A 22,549-nucleotide genomic window follows, 5' to 3' on the forward strand; every position below is an offset into this window, starting at 1 on the left:
TTAGCTTAATCGTGCAAAAAACACTATCTTTTGTTATCTTTGATCATTTTGTTCAATTCGTTTGTGTTAAAGACGTACGTTGGCAACTTCAAAACGAATGCATACACACTATTTGTGTTCAGTTATTTTAAAAATATTTACTTACCCGTTACAAACACTCGTACTGTGATGTATTAAATACCACAAATTCAACTTCATACTATGCCGTATTTAAATTTAAGTAAAACTGCATATTGTTTCTTACTCTACTTACATGTGTGTATTAACCATCTTACACTTGTGTACATCTTTATTTTTTTCCCCACCACATAACAATGTATTCATCCCCTTAGTCCACTTCAATCTCGTTTAAGAACCCAATATACACAACTGATATCCAATCATTAACCACATCGAAATTTGTCTAACACTTTATATACACGAGTGTTTTTAACATACTTTACATATGTGTTTTCTTAACTTTTTCTGCATGTTTATTGACATACATATTTATCTACCAAAAAATATTTTTAGTGTAGCGCTGGGTTGACGGATGCATGAGTACACTGTAATTAGTAACTAATACTTTTTTGGTGCACTTGTGTACACCATATTTATTTTTTTGAATAAAAGTTTGTTTTTTTTTCATTACACATATTTTAAGGCCAAGTCTATAGTTGGGGTACACAAGTGTATCCTACGAATTACAGTACACTTGTGTTTACAGTATACACAAAAAGTTTATCTATCTTGTTTAGAGAAATTAGTATAGTTATAAGTACACAAGTAAATTTAATGACTAATAATGATAAAGAAAAATAGTACGTCTCCTAAACAATATAATAAACCCAAAACAAAAACACCATGTGCATACATAAAACAAATAAATTCTCAACAGTTTCAACTTAAACCAGTTATAAAGTTGTTATATATATATATAAAGTTGTTATATATATATATATATAACAACTTTAGAAAAAACTTCATGGACCAAATTTAGAAATATTTGCCCATATGATACAAGAAATCAATTTAACTACGTGTTGGTGTATTTAGAGAGCCGAGAAGGCATTTTCCAACAAACTTTTGAACACATCCACAAAATAATTAAAGGCGTGAAGATGTTAGGCTATATGGATAAAGAACATTGGCATCATCAGAAGGAAAACTAAACTCATCATCATACTCAGTAAATCCCACCTACATCAAAGCTAAGGTAGGGTATGAGGAGGGTAAGATGTAGACAGCCTTACCTCTATCCCGTAGGAATAGAGAGGCTGCTTTCAGTGAGACTCCCAATTCGATAGTAGTTTTGCATCAAACCTTGGACATAAGACACATAACACTCAACACTTGAGACAAAGGCTGATTAGTGCATGTCCCCCTTGTCTTTTGGCTATCAACGTCACCACATGATGCATGATTTAACCATCTCTCTCTTTTAACATTATTTTCACGAAACTAGTAAAATAACGTTAAAATTAGTGCAGTTTCATTATATGCGCATACTGCAAGCGGAACATATGAAGGCAAACTAAACTCTTACTTTTAAAAAGTATAGTGTCGTTTTCCCACTTAAAAAAACTCTAGTGTCCAAAAGGCTAAACTAAAACTTCCCAAGGGGTGAAAACAAAACTATCCAATCTCAATTGGTTAAAGTGTATGCAGAATGCACCTCATTTCTTCAATCCACCATAAAAAGCTAAAAAAGCTACATTACATATTATTATTCTTTCCCCATCTCTCTCAATCATCGGAATCTCCGGTCAATCAAGCATAGATCGATAGATACAGAGAGAGATATATAGATATAGAGCGAGAGATACTCTTTATACGATTGTTAATTTCCGATTACTTATCCGATTTCAACCAGAAATCGTTGCGATTGAATTAGGTTTTCGGTTATCTAAATTAGGGTTTCAATTAGGCGTGTTGTTGTTGTTGTGTTGTAGAAGAAGCATAAGTTCGTGTTGATTATGGATTCGGAAGATGATATGCATGACGCTAACGATGTTGAGTCGGTTGATGATGACTTCTACAGTGGAGAAACTGCTATGGAGTCCGATGATGGTGATGCAGCTGATTATGAGTTTATTGATAATGATTCTGATGAGGATGATGATCCTGTGTCTCATCGTAGTCAGGTATAGTTGATTAGAATGTTAGATGAGATAGGATAACTGTTTTAGTTGTGAATGTTATGGTATTGTGATTATTGATTACTGCTTTTGATTATTGAATGAAATGAAAAGTGGAATAGGAACTTATGAGCTGATTTAGGGCCGATACTTGGATATGTGATGCTAATAATGTTCTTAGATTAGTGATTGGATCATAAGACATTTACATTTTAAGGGAGCTTTTGTTGTGTCTAGTTGTGTTGATTTTATTATAGCATTCACTAATGGCTAATGGCGCTGTGTTATGACACACAACTCAAAGGAACAAAAAAAAAGGTGGGATTCATCGTTCATGATGCAGTTTTTGAAGGAAATTAATATGACTGCTTAACTATTTATCTAAATTTATTCTAATTGGGCGGAGGCATAATGTATGCGAGGTGTACTTGTATACAAGGGAACAGTTATGTGTAGCTTCACAACGAAACATGAGGAGGCCGGAATCCGTGGAAAAGATGAAGTGTACCGGTGCAGAGTTGGCTTTTAATGTCATTTGATCTTTTATAGATGATGGTCCATTTATTCCTTTAATTACACGGACTATAAAAGGCTGTCTGATGGCACCCCCCTTTTTTTACCGAAATCCGTAAAAAGCGCTTGCCTCAGCTTGCTTCTTGTACGCTCATCGCCTTGCATAGCATGATTGCCTTGATGCGCCTCGCGTGGGAGGCTTACTTTTTAAAACATAGCTAATACAACTAGTGAGATGCTTAATGTGCCAACTTTGGTGGATTTTTATTGGCCGGTTTGGGATGAGGGGTGAATGAGAATTCAAAACCAAATTAAACCTGAAAGAAAATTCATAGGATCAATATCATATATTTGTAACTTTAGGCGTGCTATAGGAAAACTGCTACATGATATTACAGATTGTGTAAGCAACCAAAAAGTTAATGGAACTTAAGGTTGCCCAGTCGTTCATGGCAATGTGCTTTTCCTTATTTTTTTCTAGCATTAAAAAAAACGAAAGTTAGTAGTTTTATGAAGCTGATTGTAGTTTGATTAGTGGTCTACTTGTCCAGGTTCATAAAAAATCCTTCTTTGCAACCTTGAAGGTTTTCTTTTACAGTTTCATGTAATTAACATGTATAAATATAGGGAGTTTCTCCATGATAGTGGCATGTATGATATGAAAAATGTAGCCAAGAAGCAAATTAGCACTTCAAATAATCGCAAAATGACTGAAATAGACGAGTGTGTAATTACCGTCCCACTTTTCTATCTAAAATCTCTTCTCCCCCCCCCCCCCCCCCCCTCACCCCCCTCCCCAGTGGACTAAAAAAGTCGGTATCAAATGTTAGATTATTGAAACAGACAGTGTCTGATTTTATTTTATTTATATAATTTTTTTTTTGTGTTTGACATAAGCATGCTATTATTGTGCATAGAAGGGCCTAATAACACTTGAGATAGGACATACGCCAGCGGCTAACTTTTAGGTGTATACTATGCAGTTAATTTGGTGATATATCACCGATATATCAGTTATTGGTCCCCATGTAAAATATCGGTCAGAATATTGGTACCGATATTATCGGCGATATTGACCAATATTTGGCCGATACCTGGCCTACATATCACCGATTTTCCCGATATCAATACCTTTCTTCTTAGTTCTACCATTCGTCTTTCTTCTTATTGCTGTTATTAGTGTTTTATGTCTTAATTGTTAATTGCTAGTGTTTTAAGTCTTAATTGTTAATTGTCAGTGGTTTAAGTCTTAAATCAGTTCCTACTTGCTACAATAGTTAGTGTTTTGCAAGTTGCAAAAGGTTAATTTTTTAATGGTAGGAGAGTGTACTGAATTGTTAGTTTTAAATTGCTATAAATAAAAAACTGCATGATATTAAAATTACTGATATCCCACTGCGATAACCTATATCTCAAATATCGACCGATATTTTACCGCATTAACTGCTTAGGGTGTATATAACTATGTGTTTACTTATCTGTACTCAGATCAACAGTTTTAGTTAGCAATACCATCCCCCATAGCTATTCTAATATTTGTATCCAGATTATGCATCACGTCAAGTACTCCTGCCTTTTTTTTCAGCAGAACTATACCATATTAAATGAAGCTGATATTCATCTGCGTCAAGAGGATAACATCAAGAAGATATCTTCTATACTTTCGATTTCGAGTGATGAAGCTGCCATATTACTCCGCCACTATAACTGGTAATCTGTTGTTAATTTCATCCAAATTTGTTTTTACTAGTTTTGTTTTAATCTGTCACACCTTCACATCGAAACAAGTGTTTTCTTTGGCCTCCCTAAATATCATATTCATAGTATGAATCAAAACTAAAACTGTAACCCTCGTGCAGCAATGTAACACAAAACGCTATCTGTCATGCAGCAATGTCATCGACTTAATAAGTATAAATCCAGATGTTCTACTTCAGTATACCAGTTTAGAGTTTTTTTTTATCTTTTAACTGTTTGTTAACATAAAATTGCATAGGTATCATATAGGTTATATCTGACTGTTGAGTGGACATAAATCTAACATGATATTGAAGCTTAGAACAACATAACAGCTAAAAGATGTTTCTTAATGTGCTTGCATGTATCGTCATGAATATGGTACTGCATTTTAAAACAAAATTTTGATGGATACAAAAGAATCTCACTCGATGGGAACAGCTAAAACACGATTAAACGAATAACAAAAAAATCATTTAGATGAAAAAAAAACAATCGAAAGGGATAGATGTCATGTCTAAAATCTAAATGAATAAATGGTTGAACCGTTATTCTGATAAGTGGTTCGTCATTAAAGGAAGACCTTAAGATAGCAAGCTATTACACGTTATCCATTAGTTTTTGAAGTTATAGGTACATGCCTTATTTGGTTTTTATTTATACCAGTTTTTGTAAGCCATGAAGTAGAGAGTTGTATAGTAAATAGTTATCTATTGGCCTCAATCTTCTAGGTGGTAACAGGAATGCTGTCTCAGTCTCAGTCTGCTGAATGAATTTCAATATTTTGAACATACAGGAGTGTTAGCAAAGTGAATGATGAATGGTTCGCCAATGAAGAAAAGGTTCGCAGAATTGTTGGACTATTGGAAGAATCACGTGCACTTCCCAGGGGCAAAGAGGTAACTAATGATAACTTAGAGGGCCATCATTTCTTAGGTTTTTTTTTTCTCAAAAATGTAGTATACCTCTTATCCTTATCATATATGCAAGTTTTCAGAGCAAAAGGATTTTTAATTGCAAGGGTAAAACTGGCATTTTACTTACTAAAACTTGCATTTATCGTACATATCTAAATATCTTGATATGAGTTTCTTTTGTGAACAATTATTTTGGGGACTGTTTATTCTTTTCTTGATTCCTAATAATTCACTCATTTTTGCCAGTTAACATGTGGGATTTGCTTTGAAGTGTATACCTGTGATAAAATGAGTTCTGCTGCTTGTGGTCATCCTTTTTGTGTTACTTGCTGGCAAGGTTTGTATTCTTGTATATGTGTTATATTAACGAAATTGCAATTTTCTTTCACTAATTTCATAGTGATCCTTAGATGTTGGCATGTTGCTTACATCTATAGTTGTTGACTCGTGACTCGAATCCTAAATTTTCAAGCCGTGATTTGGCTCACAAGTCATGATTTAAAAAAAAGTATTGATAAAAATATACTATACACATCTGAAAGGAAAGTACAAGTTAATTAGCCCATAGTTATCAAATGCGCTAGGCGCACTCTAGGCGCATAGGCCCCGCCTGTCGCCTAGGCGAGAAGCGCAAAAAAAGCGCGGGCCTGAGGAAAAAAAAGCGCAAGCAAAAAAAACATAAAAAAATAATATCATGTATTGAAAAAAAAACACTCTTCAAATTCCAAAAGTATTCGAATACCATAATCCTTATAATAAAACCAAAATCATCATGAATCCTCATAATGTCGAAAAATATACTGCAAATCCTCATAAGGTCGAAAAATAATTGTAGTATTGTATGTTTTGCCAGCCAAAAAAATGAACGTTTGTTTACAACATTGTATATAACAATATATTTTTACAGAAGATATGATATCTCTCAACTTTTTTAAAATTCAAATTTGATTGAGATATAATTTCCAAAAAAATAGATAATCTGTAACTATAATCTAGTATATATAAGATAAGATTTCAAAAAAAAAAAAAGTCACGTGGCTTTTTTTACCTAGGAGGGAGAAGCGCAGGTAGGTCGACTCGCCCAAAAATATCGCCTAGGCGGGAAGAGCGAGCGCTTTTGATAACTATGAATTAGCCAATAAAGTATTGGACTATATTGTGTGAGCCCACGGGCTCACTTAAGGTAGCTAAGGTTTCGTGCCATCTCTATATATTGTAATCGTTAATGAATGAATGGATCAATCAGTTTTACCATCTTACATGGTATCAGAGCCCGCGCTCTATACCGTTTCCGCCGCACCACACACAAATAATCAAGTCCTAGCCATCACCACTTGAGAAAAACCCTAGACAGGGCGGCGTGCCGCCATTGTCGCCGCCACAATTTTTTTTGGTTTTCGTTTCCGGGTTATTTTTCTTATTTCCCATTTGAAATAAAGTATCAATTTCGGTTCCAGATTTTAGTGGTCTCACCCGGGAGATTTTTTATTCCAATCTAACCCTTACATTAGCAGGATCACTTTTCTTTCGGTTTTCTCGTTTCGCCGTTCAACGTATCTTGCTGCAACTTGTTCATCTTCATAAATAATTAATATTGTTTGGAATGGAGTTTTCAAATAATATTTAATAATCACATTTGAAAATGGCCGAAAGAATTATTGATATTATCATTATCAATGATTAATATATATCTAATATTTTGTTTGAAAATGCAACTTTTAAACAATTCTGTGTCATCGTTGCCGTAGTTGCAGTCATGATCGTTGAACTAGACTTACATACACAAAGCGAAACTGATTGTGAGCGAGTAGAGCCGCCGTTGCCGAAGTTTTTTTTAGTTTCCTCTGAATCTCAGGTTGCACCTTCCTATCCGATTGGATTTTCGTTTCGCCGAATTTGTTTGGTTCTGTTTCAGTTGGTTCCCGCAAACCCACCCACTCTTTCATTACGATGAAGATTTCTCGCCGGGTTATGTCTCTCCTTCCAGATCTGCTATCTCATCTCCTAGTTCGTTTCCTTTCTTTTGTTATACTAGACCATGCTCCGCTGCCACCAGAGATTGCCGCCTGACTACGGTCACCGGCCTTTGGTTTGACACACCGCCGCACGACCTTGGTCGCCGGGTGTCTATTTGTTTCTTTTGTTCTCGTCGGATCTCGATTTGTTGTCCCTGAAGATCGCCGCCTGGCTACGGTCACCGGGCTTCGATTTGACACACCGCCACCACGGTCGTTGGGCATCTATATTTTATTTATTTTATTTTCCCTTCTCTCTTTCTTTCTTCTGTTTGGTTGGGATAGCAATCATGTTAGATAATTCCGGGGACAATGAACCAAAATAGGGGGACGCCGTGAATCAAAAAGTCAAGAAATCCTAATCTCAGTTTCAAGGATCTTACAGTTTTGTCACCGTGCTTAGCCGTCGCATGACCACGGTCACGCCGCCGCCCCTTTGTAGGACTACGGTCCTTCACCGCACCCTTTGCAACACTTCGGGATCACTACTTTGAAGAATATGGGTTAATCTTTTGGCAAAATAAAGCAGCTCGCTGATTTTTTAAGGAGGATTGTGGACCTACAAGTTAAGAACCGAGATCGAAACTAGTTATTGTTTTGTTTATGTTTTTTATTCCAGTCTGAACGTCCGATTCTCTACCGCTCCGACTGCGGGGGAGTATTGGACTATATTGTGTGAGCTCACGGGCTCACTTAAGATAGCTAGGGTTTCGTGGCATCTCTATATATTGTAATCGTTAATGAATGAATGGATCAATCAGTTTTACCATCTTACGTAAAGCACATGTATAAAGATACTGCAAGTTCACTGGTTTGAATGTTCTGGTCTATAAGGCCCAACATATGTTAGTAAATATAAACTAAAATAAATGATGTATTGTTGATAGAATTTTGTATACATATCAAACTTTTAACATGAAAGTGTTTTCGAGTCAGGGTCCGAGTCAGCTCTTTTCTAATGTTATTCGTACGAGATTGACAACTATGCCAGTTACACCAGCGATACAAAATTTCCTTTTAATGAAATTATTGTGCAACTAACGCATTCAGGATACATAAGTACTGCTATTAACGATGGGCCTGGATGCTTGATGTTGAGGTGTCCTGATCCATCTTGCGGTGCGGCTATCGGTCAAGATATGATTATTAAATTGGTTTCACATGATGACAGAGAGAAGTATGAACGTTACTTCCTTAGATCCTTTGTGGAAGATAATCGAAAGGTAAAATCACATGATAATTTCTAATTGTTTGGTATTGTACTATTTTAAAGATATAAAATCTGGTGGTCATTTTTGTGAATGGACTTATGGTGGTAATAAATGATAATTAGTAGAGGTGGCAAGATGTGTGGGTTGGTGAGGTTGTGTAACGGGTCAAAACAGGTTTGATAGAAATAGCTTATTTGTAGTACGGATTGAAATGTGTTGATCCACAAAACACTTTTTTGTTCATTGTTTTGTAAAAGAGTATAAACCATAAACGTGTTAATTGTGATCTTAAAGAATTATTATTGCAATACTATCTAAATAGTAGACTTTGGGCAACTTTCAACCCGTTCGATGCATTTGACCAGTGGCGGACCCAGGATTTTTAGACAATGGGGTCCCATTTTTCCGGTGTTCAAATTTTTTGGATCGGTCGTTGTTCGGGTCGGGTCGGGTCGAGAAACATAATAGAAAACAATATCATAACTAAATTACAAGTTTCATTTACTACAGATTCAGCTAAATATAGGTGACAAAAAATTGAAATAAGGAAAAAAATAGAGTGATTAATTTAAAACCAGGTTTTAAAAAAAACACAAAAAAACAAATATAGGTGAGAAAAAATTGAAATAGGGAAAAAAATAGAGTGATTAATTTAAAACCAGGTTTAAAAAAAAACACAAAAAAACGAAACAAACAGGTATCGAACCTGGGACCTTTTGTGTGTAAACAAGGGGTTTTACCACTGCACCAGGCTCACTCTCATTGTTATGGGGTCCAACTAAATTATTTTATGGGGTCCATAGAAAATTTTATATACCGCTTCTACTACTTTCTAAAAAAAGATTGGGGTCCGGGGACCCCATTCCGCTTAACGTGGGTCCGCCCCTGCATTTGACCCATTCATTTTTAGGTAATTGTTTTTTGACGCATTTGAGAATTGAGATAAATGTAATGTTTGGGTTGAAATGGCTCATGTTACATGTCGATTGTGAACACTAGAAACAGTATTACAGACTTACAATATTAATCTTAATATTTAATATAACGATTTAGGAAGTTCTATGCATACTCTCAACCCGTTTTATTCATCGGTTTTCCTCTTTAGCTAATTTTACACTGTCCAAATTGGCCCGTTTATAAGTAGATGGGTTGAAACTGTTGGGTAATTGTTGATCGGAAATAAGGAAGCTACAAAAATCGGAATTAAAGAAGCCAGGAAAATTAGGAGTCTGTTTTTTTGTTTAATTTTAATTTTATTGTTCCTAAAGTTCTCAGGTGTTTTGAGTTGGTATATCTTTAGTATTTTCTAAGGACTGGTCTAGTATAAGTATAGCGGTATAGGGCTAATGTATACATACGAGTATTTTCTACCAATAAATATAAAAAGAGTTGCTTGCCAGGTTGGCAACAAAATCATCATCTGATCTACTTGTATCTAACAGAAAATACCACCTCTAGTCTAGTTATTACTTATTAGTCTTTATGGGCTTACCACTTACATCCATCTAGTGTGCTACTTGATCAATAAATCTGGCCCTGTTGTGACATGCGCCTTTATTATTCGATATCATCCATATGATAATCTTCAATCATTATGTATTTTACTAACCACCGTAAATACACTTGTTTATTGATTTTTGTAGACAAAATGGTGTCCTGCTCCTGGTTGTGACTATGCTGTGGACTTCATTGTTGGCGGTGGAACCTTTGATGTTACCTGCCGTTGCTCATATAGCTTTTGCTGGAATGTACGTATACTCATTAATATTGTATATTATTTATTAACCGAACTATATGTTTATTTACCGTTGACCCACCTTGGCAGTGTACTGAAGAAGCTCACCGGCCAGTTGATTGTGACACCGTCTCAAAGTGGATTAGGAAGAACAGTGCAGAATCAGAAAACATGAACTGGTATTCATTTATATAACTTATTTTCTCGTAGTTATGGCTTGCAGGTTTCGATCGGTATCCATGGTTGGGATATTGGCCATTTTCTGTTTTTATTTCTTTCAATGCGGACTCACTCTGAAAAGAAAAAAGGACAGCCACCACTAACATGTCGTTTCAATACAAAGTTAAACCTATTGGTGCAAACGAGCAGAACGTCTTGTGAGCTGCTCGAGAAAAAGCTCTAATCGAGCCGAGCTCTATCGAGCTTGAGCCTAAAATAAAGCTCGTTTATTCATCGATCCTGAGCTCGAGCTTGGCATGTGAAGCTTTTCAGGCTCGTCAAGCCTTATCGAGCCTTAGTGTAATATTAGTTTTTATTAATATTTAGTAACATTTACCCCTTATTTAAAGTTGTCTAGTAAACGAGCCGAGCTAACCTTATCGAGCCTTAGTGTAATATTAGTTTATATTAATATTTAGTAACATTTACCCCTTATTCACAGCTGTCTAGTAAACGAGCCAAGCCGAGCTTATTTAAACTTGTTTACAAGCCAAGATCGAACCTAAAAATAAGCTTGTTTGGTAACCGAGCTCGAGCCCGAGCTTCACTTATCGAGCTCGCGAGCCTAAACGAGTCCATTATTTATATTATTTTTATTTAATACATTGATTAATAGATAATTAACGAGCCGAGCTTGAGCTTGAGAAAACCACGAGCCGAGCTCGAGCTTTAAAAAAAAGCTCGAGCCTAGTCGAGCTCGGGCTCGTTTGCACCCCCTAGTTAAACGCATGTATTATGGGCTTTGTTGGATGGAAGCTTGGTTTTAAAATGCGTGCATCAGGAGCGCATAATGCGCACATCACATGATGCGGTGATGAGATCGCATCGCGTGTTGCGGTTCCATGATGCGCGCATCACTGGATGTGGTCTAATGTGGCGCCATATGCAGTTGACCAGTATTTGAACAAATTAGATCTTTAATCGAACAAATCTGACTATAGATGATGAAAATATATTTTATTTTAATGTTTAAAGTTTCACAAGCTAAAAGATTAGCTATATATATATATATATATTCGTATTGTTAAATAAAGAGCACCTCGCGTACGTGATGCTTGCGCTTCACGCATTGCGCATTATACATCGGATTTTGGGATCAAAACGCATCGGATCACTACACGCATTTTAAAACCAAGGATGGAAGGAATATTATATTATCTGAGTATAAGTTATATTATTTAGGCTAGGTCTAGGTATTTTTTTACATACTACTTGCATGGATTTAAACCGTATAAAACTTGAAATTTGTTTAATTAAATTTTCAGGATATTAGCTAATTCAAAACCATGTCCCAAGTGCAAGCGGCCAATTGAGAAAAATCAAGGATGCATGCATATTACTTGTACACCACCTTGCAAATTTGAATTTTGCTGGTAAGTTTATTTCATGTTTTGTGTCATAAAACATTATTATACATGTTTTCCACTAAAAGATTTAAAATTCTCTTGTATTTGAAATATGTTTTTCAGGCTTTGTCTTGGTGCATGGTCTGATCATGGTGAAAGGACAGGTGGTTTTTATGCATGCAACCGTTATGAGGCTGCAAAACAAGAGGGAGTGGTAAGCTAAAATAAGGCTTAAGAATATTTTGTTGCAATGCTAATGCCTAATAATAATGCTTAATTACATATAGAGTAAAATGCCATTTTCGTCCTTGAAGTTTGGCCAGTTTTGCGACTTTCGTTTAAAGGTTTGTTTTTCCGCATTTGGATCCAAAAGGTTTGAAATCTTGCCATTTCCATCAGACTTGATAACTCCATCCATTTTCCTCCGTGAAGTTAAGGGTATTTCTGTCTTTTTTGTTAACTTAAAGGGCAATTTGGTCTTTTCACTTTATGTAAAAAGACCAAATACCCCTGAAAAAGACCGAATTTCCCTTTAAGTTAACAAAAAGACGGAAATACCCTGACTTAACGGAGGAAAATGGATGGCGTTAACGAGCCAGATGAAAATGGCAAGATTTCAAACCTTTTGGATCCAGATGCGGAAAAACAAACCTTTGGACAAAAGTCGCAAAACTGGCCAAACCTCAGGGACAAAAGTGGCATTTTACTCTTACATATATCCATATTCCCGGGACAAACTTTATTTAAATTCATATTATATATTATTGCATTCAGTATGATGACACGGAAAAGCGGAGAGAGATGGCAAAAAATTCTTTAGAAAGATACACCCATTTTTATGAAAGATGGGCTACAAATCAGTCGGTTAGTTTTCTATTCTCCATTTCAATATTATATTGTAAGGGTGGATTTTGATTGAGACTGATATCTCTGTTAATTATGCCACATCCTAACCTTTTGGGCTGAAGAATCTTAGAGGCGTCATTCGAACCAGTTACACATGAATGTGTTTATTTGGGTTATGCTTTATCTTTAATGTGTTAAACAGGTTGGAAGTCACTCGAAGTGTGCCTTGAATGCATACAACCTCCCATATTGTTTAACTGAAAGAACATAGGTTTTCAGTGAAATAATAAACCAGATCTTGAAGTTTAGCTTTCTATAGTAAGTTTAGAAGGTTTGGGTAAAGGGTGTTTTCGGCCAACCTGACCCGCTCCAAAATCTACCTGTTTTGACATGTTCCTAGTATAGTATTTGCTTCTAACTGGATAATAATGCTAGTTTATCAGCTTTGTTACATCATTTTGTATGATTATAAGTATAGAATTTCCTAGTGTAGTATTTGTTTCTAAGTGGATAATAATCTTTTATGTGACGCCTCACTTTTACTATTTCTTTTTCAATGTTTTCTGTTTGCAGTCTAGACAAAAGGCTCTGGCAGATCTTCAGCAAATGCAAAACATACATGTAAGGATTATTTTTATGTTGATAATATATATATTCATTCCCACCATACTTGTTAACAGCGAAGATAACGAGCGCTATAGCGAATAGCGTAGCCCTGGATCATCGCTATCTGATGTTTAGCGCTCAATAGCGACAGTTAGTTTTTTTTTTCCTTTTTAAATATCAAAAACCGATTTTTTAGGCATTTTAATCGACCAAATAGCTGTAATCTTCACTAATTGCATCAAAAAACCTTAAATTCGTGAATAAAACCCTATTTTTTTTGAAAAAAAATCAAATACGTTATCGCTAAACATCAAATAGCGCTCGTTATCGCTACATAGCGTATAGGTAGCTTGTTGCTATTTACCGCTATTCGCTATCAACAACAGGGATTCCCACACATGGAAATCGTGCTTCATAACTGATTTTACTCGTATGGCCCTTCAGAGATTTAAGCATAATTTGAACTAGTAAGTTTACCTGCCGCGCGTTGCGGTGGCGTCGAAACATAATATAATTCGAATTTATACCGACGAATGAAAATGTATTATGTTTGACCTGACTCGTTTCCGAACAAAATTTACTATAAATCGTAAACCAACTGAAAACCTATTAAAAAAAAGCACGGAAAATATTATATTTGACCTGACTCAAACAAAAAAAAGGAAAACAAAACTCACTAAAAAACAAAAAGTCACTATTCCTTTTGTTTCAAGAATTGTTAATGTTAATGTTAATAATAATAATAATAATTGGCTCTCATATCTCTAGTATCCCCTTAATAATTATATATTCCCCCTTGTAGCTTGAGAAGCTGAGTGACAAGCAGTGCCAGCCTGAATCACAACTTAAGTTCATAACAGAGGCCTGGTTACAGGTGATGAACTTTTATTTTTAATTTTTCTAACAAGTAGTTTGAACTGCTTCTATAGTATCTTTCTACTCATGAATATTAATCATTTACGTACTGCTTGATTTTTTGTAGATAGTTGAATGTAGACGGGTACTAAAGTGGACCTATGCTTATGGATATTATTTGCCTGCACACGAGCATGCCAAAAGGCAGTTATTTGAGTACTTGCAAGGTTCCACACATCTCACAACATATAAGCAGAGGGCTATACACCCATTTTTATAAAAGTTGATTTTTTGTTACTATCAATTTTTTTACAGGCGAGGCAGAATCTGGGTTGGAAAGACTTCATCAATGTGCAGAGAAGGAACTATATAGTTACCTTAATGTTGATGGGCCTTCAAAGGACTTCAATGAGTTTCGTATGAAACTAGCTGGGCTGACCAGGTGATCTTGTTTGGCCCATGATATTACGGGTGTAAACGAGCCGACTTTGAGCTCGCCTAGTTAACATAGCAGAATTTGAGCTCGAGCTCAACTCGTTTATTATTTATTAGAATTAATTATCTAGTTAGTTTACTTATCAATATATACAATTATTTTTATATATTTGTAGTTATAAATTTATCACACACACACACACACACATATATATATATATATAGGAAAATGATTTTTATATATTTACAGTTATAAATTATAAATTTATATCACACACACACACACATATATATATATAGGAAAAGGATTGTGTGAGAATCACCAGGCCAATTGAGAAACTCGAGAAACATTCTGGACCACACATCAAAATTGCAAAAAAAATGCATTTTTTTTTGGGAAAAATCGGAGCCTTTTTTGTATAGTTGATAATACAAATGTGTATATTGCGAATCTTTAACTACAAATATATGTATATACGTGTTTAAAATTGAAACATAAGTATTGTACATCTCTATGTTTGATAATGTACATCATCATCATCATAGTCATTAAATCCCACCAAAAGCAAAGCTAAGATAGGGTTTGAGTATGTATATATATGTACAAATGATTGTATATATATGTATATAAAGGAAGATTATGGTTCTAAGTATGTTTTTTCTAGTGTACATATGTGTAAAATACGTTTTTAAAGTTGAAAAATAAGTATCGTACATATACGTTTCATACTATACACATACGTATAGTTTAAGAATTGACAATATACATAAATGTATATATTAAAAAATGGCTTAGAGAAAATGTGTGGTCCAGAATGCTTCTCAAGTTTCTCAATTAGCAAATGCTTCTCTCAGGATCCCTACCCTATATATATATATGGTTATTTTTATCCTTATTATATATAATAATATATATTATGTAATAGGCATATTAAATAAAAATTATTGTTTTTGTAAATAATAGGCTTGTGAGTCTAGTCAAGCTTGGTATATGATACTTTGGCTCGGGATTGTTTATTAAATGAGTTTTATTTTGGCTTGAGCTCGTTTAACAGCTTGGCTCGTTTACACTCCTACAGCCATGACAAACTTTATATTTGTTTTTGTATGTTATTCTGACAAGGATTTGTTTGCTAGTGTGACACGTAATTACTTTGAGAATCTAGTTCGGGCTCTAGAAAATGGTCTCTCAGATGTGGATGCCCGTGGTGGGACCAGCCGAACCGGTGGCTCACGAGGATTAGGAGCTGGCAGCAGCAAAAACAGTAGGAACAAAGGAGCCGCACCACCCGCAGCCAGATCACGAAACATAGATGATTCTGGTCACTGGTCATGTGAGTATTGTACATTTGCTAATGTAAGGTCAGCCAACGTGTGCCAAATGTGCCAGCATCGTCGATGAGGCGAATAGTAGTGGTCGAGAAGAAATAGTTTTACATTTAATTTCAACTGTTGTTGTATGTATATATCTTCTAAAATACGTCATGTATTTTAATACACGTTTCCGTGTACGCTTCGTACAAGTTTAGAGTGCGGAAATTGTTGTGATCAAGTTTATGACTTAAATTGATTCAAATGATACCAAATTGATACTTGATTACGTGTGTTGTTTTATATATGGATGTTGTCTTCATGTAACCTTTTGAGTTGTATCTTTGGTCCTGAAGTTATATGAGTGATACATTCAAATGCGTAACCAATTTTAAGTAGAAAACGGTATAATACCAGAAGATTATTATACCCAGAAGATTATAGTGTCAATAGTGTCCTATTATGTTAGAAGTGATTTATAAATGTTTGTGGTACTCATAGTACTCTATATTTATACACTTGATTAATCGCTTTCCAATATGTACCCTTGATTAATGGCTTTCCAATCAATTGAAGTGGGCCTTTCAAAATTCAAATCCATATTATAAACTAGAGTAAAGTATAATTTGAAGTGATTTATAAATGTTTGTGGTACTCATAGTACTCTATATTTATACACTTGATTAATCGCTTTCCAATATATACCCTTGATTAATGGCTTTCCAATCAATTGAAGCGGGCCTTTCAAAATTCAAATCCATTTTATAAACTAGAGAAAAGTATAATTTGTCACCCTATGGTTTGGTCCATATTGTAATATGACACCCTATATTTCACTTTTTGGCCAATGAAACCTTGAGTTGGGCATTCAATCACACATTGCAACGAATCACTAGTCAACCGTTTAGTTAACTGTTAGTATGAGTAACAGCGCTTCAGTGCGCAATGGAGGTGAGTCTTGCTTTTAAATGGGCAGACACAGGTTCAAACCCTGTCCATAGTGATTTGCTTTCTTTGTTTTTCTGTTGAAAAAAAAACTGTTAGTATGAGTGGTAAATGTGTAATTTCACAAACTGAAAATTATCCCCCACACTTTCACATCTCCCTTAAAGACCGAACGAACACGAACAAGGACATGTTCATGTTCGTTCGTTAAGGAAATTAACATGTTCGCGAACTGTTCACGAACGCACATCGAACATAAGTTTATGTTCATGTTCGTTCGTTAAGGAAATTAACATGTTCGCGAACAGTTCCTGAACACTGGTCTCGAACACAAACGAACGCAAGCGAACATAAACGAAAGTAAGCGAACAAAAACGAACGCAAGCAAATAAAAAAGAACGCAAAAGAACATTTACCTTGAAAATAAAAAAAAAATAAAAATATTGCTATCCTTAAACATTGGATATAAGTAGTTAAATCCAACCATCAAATGAGAAATCAAAACACAAGAAGTCTTATACACCACCAAACGATGAATCAACTTTAACTAACTTATACATAATTATCCCCAAAAATGTCTTAGCATGTCCAAATTTTAGCTAACTTAGAAAAAAATAGGGTTTCAAGTTTTCAGTATGTTCAAATAAACGGTTTATTATTTATTATTTTTTTTAATATAATCAAACGAACACGAACGAACGTAACCGAGCATATTACCGAACGTTCATGAACGCGGACGAACAAACGAGACTTATGTTCGTGTTTGTACGCTAAGCTAACCGAACAAATTTTTTTGTTCGTGTTCGTTCGTTAAGCTAATCGAACGAACATAAACGAACTTCCCGCCGAACGATTCACGAACGGTTCGCTGAACGTTCGATTCATTTACAACCCTAATTCAGATGCATTGGAGGTGATTATGTAGAGAGATATTAAAAGCAAAAATCCATCTACAAGGTATACAAAACTTTGGTTATTGTGCCTTCTCTTTTAGTTTTTGATTTTCTTTTTCAACTTTATTTATTCAATGTACATTAAATTTATTGTGCCATTTCTTTTAGTTTTTGATTTTCTTTTTCAACTTTATTTATGCAATGAACATTAAATTTCTATATCAACTCTTCTAAAGGCTATTTAATATGCATTTAATAATACTAACGCCAACTTTATAAAACAATTTTTTATAATGTTTTTAAAGATCAATAAATTTGTTTACCAACCTATCAAAATCTCAAACTCAAAACAAAAAAAAAAAAATAAAAAAATCCTTTGGTTATGTAATTGAAGAATTTGTTTACCAACCTCTGACCATTTCACTCTCATTTCCTTCTTCAAACCCATACAAACAAAATGAGTGTACCAAATCCATTTATGAATCTTGCAAGTAAGGAACTTGAAGAACTATTGTCAGATGATATTGAAATAATTGCGTAACAATTTTGGATTTTGCAAAAAGGCGAAACACAAGTACATTGAAAGATGTCGTGAAGATGGTGATAACCGTATGTGGAACGAGTATTTTGCTCCCAATCCGGTGTACCCCTAGTATCTCTTTAGACGACGATTCCGGATGAGCATTTGTCTATTTAACCGAATTGTTGAGAGGTTAACAAAACATATTAACTGGTTTTCACAGAGATTTGACGCAATAGGTAGAAAGGGTCTTTCACCTCAATAAAAATGCACAACAGCTAGTCGTCAGTTGGCATACGGTGTAACAGCCGATGAAATCAATGAATACGTACGCATTGGTGAGTCTACTGCTATCTTTTGTTTACGAAAGTTTTGCAGTTCTGTTATTGAAATTTTTGGTAAAGAGTACCTTAGAAGACCAAATGAAACTGACATCCAACTGTTACTTGAGAAACATTTATTGTATGGCTTCCCAGGGATGCTTGGAAGCATTGATTGTATGCATTGGACTTAGAGAAACTGTCCAACTGCATGGAAAGGTATGTACACGCGTGGTGATCATGGTCGACCTGCCACACCCTCAAATTCCACATGCGAAGTACTACCGCGAGGCGTGTGACTAACCAGGATCCAGCCACCAATCATATTGAACAATTATAATAATAGTAAAATAGTTTCAACAAGCCAATACGATTAGTGACATTTAAAGCTTAAGTCCTAAGTTTTTAAGTTCAAACAGTGTTTTTAAGAGAACAACGGAAGCATAAGTGAAAATGGTTCAAACATGAGTTCACAGTTCATAATTATTAAAAGAACCCAACACGGGTTAAGGCGACCACTACACTTCCCCAAGCTGCAGGCTCCTAAGTCAGTCACTGTGTACCTGCATGCAGTAGGGTGTCAACATAATGTTATCGACTTCACGAGTTTGTCCAGTTTTAATTCCATAAAACTTGTTTAAGTAGTTAAGTTACTCATTTATATCATGCCATGGAGAGCTACCCCATATGTAAGCTACTAAACTGCGTAATACCGAATACTTAGCGACCTCATGTTGTTTGTTGCCTCGTTTGTCAATGTCTATCATCATTGACGGTTTGCCAAGGTCTATTAGTTCACAACCGATCCTCTCCAGGCACGGTGTAAGGTTGGTGAAACCTAAATAACGCTATCAACTAATAACCCGTTCGCCAGGCCCCGACGACTAATCGGTATAGAAAGTAGGGACTTCTTGATAGAGTTTCGTTTAGTACGCTTGTTGCATCTAATATAAATAGTAATTAACTGAGCGTCCCGTACAAGGGGAGAGTGTTACCCGTATCCCACACAAGGAGATAGTGTTACCCGCATCCCACACAAGGAGATAATGTAGTTTGTATCCCGCACAAGGGGATAATGTTTTTCGTTCCGTTTCCCACCGGGAATGCATGCTTTTAGAAAAGTTGTGAACTCACCTCGGTTTGCTCGGCAGGTAACTTACTTGTTTTAAGAGTTGGTCAACCACGTCCTATTATGGTTACCAATATTGGTCAGGTTTTGTATGCAAGTAGTATCACGTATACACGTATTAGCATGTAGCACATAAATCCATGTCTCATAAAAATACACATATGGGTCGCATGATAAGTAACAGTAACAGTAAGTCAGTAACACATATAGCCCAAAAACATAACACTTAAGTGTGCGGCCCAATAATTAAATCAACCCACACAAACTGTGTGGCCTAATTAATCAGTAGCCCAATAAGCTAAGTGTTAATAAGTGTGGCTTATGAGTGGGACCAGGTATGAAGGCATCAGTCGAAACCATGAGGTCTCGACTCGAAATCAAGAGATCCTGAGTCTCTACCAAAAGGATCTCGAGTCGGAATCAGAAGGTTTTGAGTTGTACATCATTAGTCGAAATCTCATCGTTTCAAGTCAGGATTTGAGTCGGAACCGGACAAGTCTCGACTCGCAACCATGCTGGTCTCGAGTCCCTTTATATGAGGTGTCTTGTTTCGAGTTGTAGCTAAACTGTTCTCGAGTCGCAACCGTACAGGTTTCGACTCGCAATCTCAGTCGAAACTTCTAGTACCCTATCCGATTCAGCATAAACCAATCAAAATCCACTAACACTTACTTTATTCCGTACAAGTCCTAAATCAGATCAAATGCACAATATTTCAGATATTTTTAGAACATTCAAACAGTTCATCAGGGTTTCATCATTCTATTATTCATAAAACAAACTAACCAAAATATCATCTACACTCTTTCATCCATTTAAATTAAGCAGGACCGTGTGCAAGTATTTGTCATATGAATCATCACAGCCTTCATCCAAATCAGTAATATTATCACACAGACATTCATTAAACCAAGTCATCTACTCATTCAATCCTAAAACAAGTATCTTTCATTCATAACCGTTCAACCTATAAATCATTAACAAGCTTGCATCTTTACCACATTTTACTATCACCCGATATCCATACTTCTTGCAGTGTATATACTTAGCTTATCTAACACAAAATCAGTCATCATCATGCATTCGGAAAACACATTTCATCGGCAACTCTTGCACCTTATTACACAAAGAAAACAAATGGTATATAAACACTAACCAATTTGAACCAAGAGTGAAATGTGTTTAGGATAAGAAGGATGAAGCTCCTGCGAGTTGCCGTCACTGATTGTCTTCGAAGTGTGCTAGCCGCCGTTCAAATCAGCAAGAAAAGAGCAAGGAGATTGTGTGTGTTTTAGGGTTTTCTAGAGAGAGAAAGTGGATAAGGAGAGAGAGAGGATGAGGGAATGTTTTAGGGATTGATGAGGGAATGATTGCTTGTCAAAACATTCCATGTGTCGGCTGATGTAAGGGTTTTTATACCCTTTCCAAAACCGTGCATCCTTAGGGTTTCGAGTGGGCTCAAAATAGCTAGGCCTGGCCATGTAATTATGGTCCATTTGTCCAGGAAAGTAGGGTGTCAGAACCAAGGAAACTCGGACTCTAAACCATGGGGTTGCGAGTCAGAACCGAGGGGTTTCAGTTCACTTACATATGTACCCTTTGCACATAAATTAACTTACATAATTATATTACACATTATCACATAATTCACAAAATACACATAATACACGATAATTATAACATAGGTTTTCATTTAATAACTCCATATAATTGTATCATACAATAAAGTTGCACGGGAAAACCCAAAGTGCCACATTATCCCCAAGTTTCAAGAACTTTCATCCCGAAGTTAGGGCGCAGCCACTGACAAGCTAGTGTGTTACGATGTTTTCACAGGGTGTCACACAACCGACCATTATGCTGGAAGTAATTGCTTCTCATGACCTATGGATTTGGCATGCATATTTTGGAGTGGTAGGTTCAAACAATGACATCAATGTGATTAATCAGTCGCCACTTTTTAACGAATTTTTAGAGGGGAATGCGCTACCATGCAACTTTACATTGATTAGAACACAATACCCACAAGGATATTATCTTACAGACGGAATCTATCCAGAATGGTCAACACTTGTCAAGACTTTTTTATACTCACATACCGATAAATTGAAGTTTTTCGCCAAATGTCAAGAGTCATCAAGGAAGGATGTCGAGAGAGCCTTTGGTGTTCTTCAAGCTAGGTGGGCAATTATTCGTGGTCCATCAAGATCTTGGAGCTTAGACAATATTAGTGACATAATGTGTGCATGCATTATATTGCATAATATGATTGTGGAGGATGAAGGCCATGCTATATCTAATTGGGCACATGATGATCATGAAGATGATCCACCAAGTTACAATCAAGGAGCCGTGCTCGCATTTCAAGCACGACTCGAAAGGTTCAAAAATTTACGTAGCGAGGAGGCACATCCTGCAATACGTGGTGATTTGGTGGAGCACCTTTGGGCAAATCGGGCAACCCGAGAGTAGTTAGTGTTTATTCTTAAATATGTTTGCTTATTAAATCTAGTTTTCTTTAGTTTTTATGTAAGAATATTTCTTTGTTTTTATATTTTTAAAAAACTTACAGTACCCTTATTTTGAATATTGTACCATTCTTGCATTTAATTAAATCATCTCATTACATTAAAATCAAAACCTAATTTAATTCTCACACATTCTTTCAACAGAACTAACACAGACTTCATTTATTTTTTTAATTAACCAACTTCATTTAATAATCTTTACATTTCATTTAATTTCATTTTCATACTTTATGTCAAAGGAACTATACTTTATGTCAAAAGAACTAATAAACAAGCTTCATTTATTTAATTAATTAACGAACTTCATTTACTTCATTTAATTTACTTACCTACCCATTGAACTCTATTTAC

At 35.5% G+C, this 22,549-nt stretch overlaps 2 protein-coding genes across 3 annotated transcripts; both read left to right on the plus strand.

The window, feature by feature from the left end:
- The first annotated feature begins 1,653 nt into the window (after nucleotides 1-1,653).
- Nucleotides 1,654-16,190, plus strand: LOC110917800 (probable E3 ubiquitin-protein ligase ARI8). 2 transcript variants are annotated; one of them, XM_022162248.2, is made up of 15 exons: nucleotides 1,654-2,123; nucleotides 4,216-4,340; nucleotides 5,164-5,266; nucleotides 5,531-5,621; nucleotides 8,350-8,522; nucleotides 10,154-10,258; nucleotides 10,336-10,424; nucleotides 11,730-11,837; nucleotides 11,934-12,024; nucleotides 12,585-12,674; nucleotides 13,230-13,277; nucleotides 14,065-14,136; nucleotides 14,245-14,344; nucleotides 14,433-14,559; nucleotides 15,690-16,190. In XM_022162248.2, exons 1-15 carry the CDS (start codon nucleotides 1,956-1,958, stop codon nucleotides 15,952-15,954), a joined length of 1,755 nt encoding a protein of 584 aa, XP_022017940.1. In that variant the 5' UTR covers nucleotides 1,654-1,955; the 3' UTR covers nucleotides 15,955-16,190. The 2 variants fall into 2 exon arrangements, with proteins under 2 accessions (XP_022017940.1, XP_022017941.1); XM_022162249.2 differs by having other exon boundaries at nucleotides 4,219-4,340.
- Nucleotides 16,191-21,527: 5,337 nt separating this feature from the next.
- On the plus strand, nucleotides 21,528-22,142 carry LOC110919436. The gene has a single exon (XM_022163702.1). The coding sequence runs from the start codon at nucleotides 21,528-21,530 to the stop codon at nucleotides 22,140-22,142; it is 615 nt and encodes a 204-aa protein (XP_022019394.1).
- The last annotated feature ends 407 nt before the right edge of the window (nucleotides 22,143-22,549 follow it).

Source organism: Helianthus annuus, chromosome 16, assembly GCF_002127325.2.
Source record: "Helianthus annuus cultivar XRQ/B chromosome 16, HanXRQr2.0-SUNRISE, whole genome shotgun sequence".
Taxonomy (NCBI): Eukaryota; Viridiplantae; Streptophyta; class Magnoliopsida; order Asterales; family Asteraceae; genus Helianthus; species Helianthus annuus.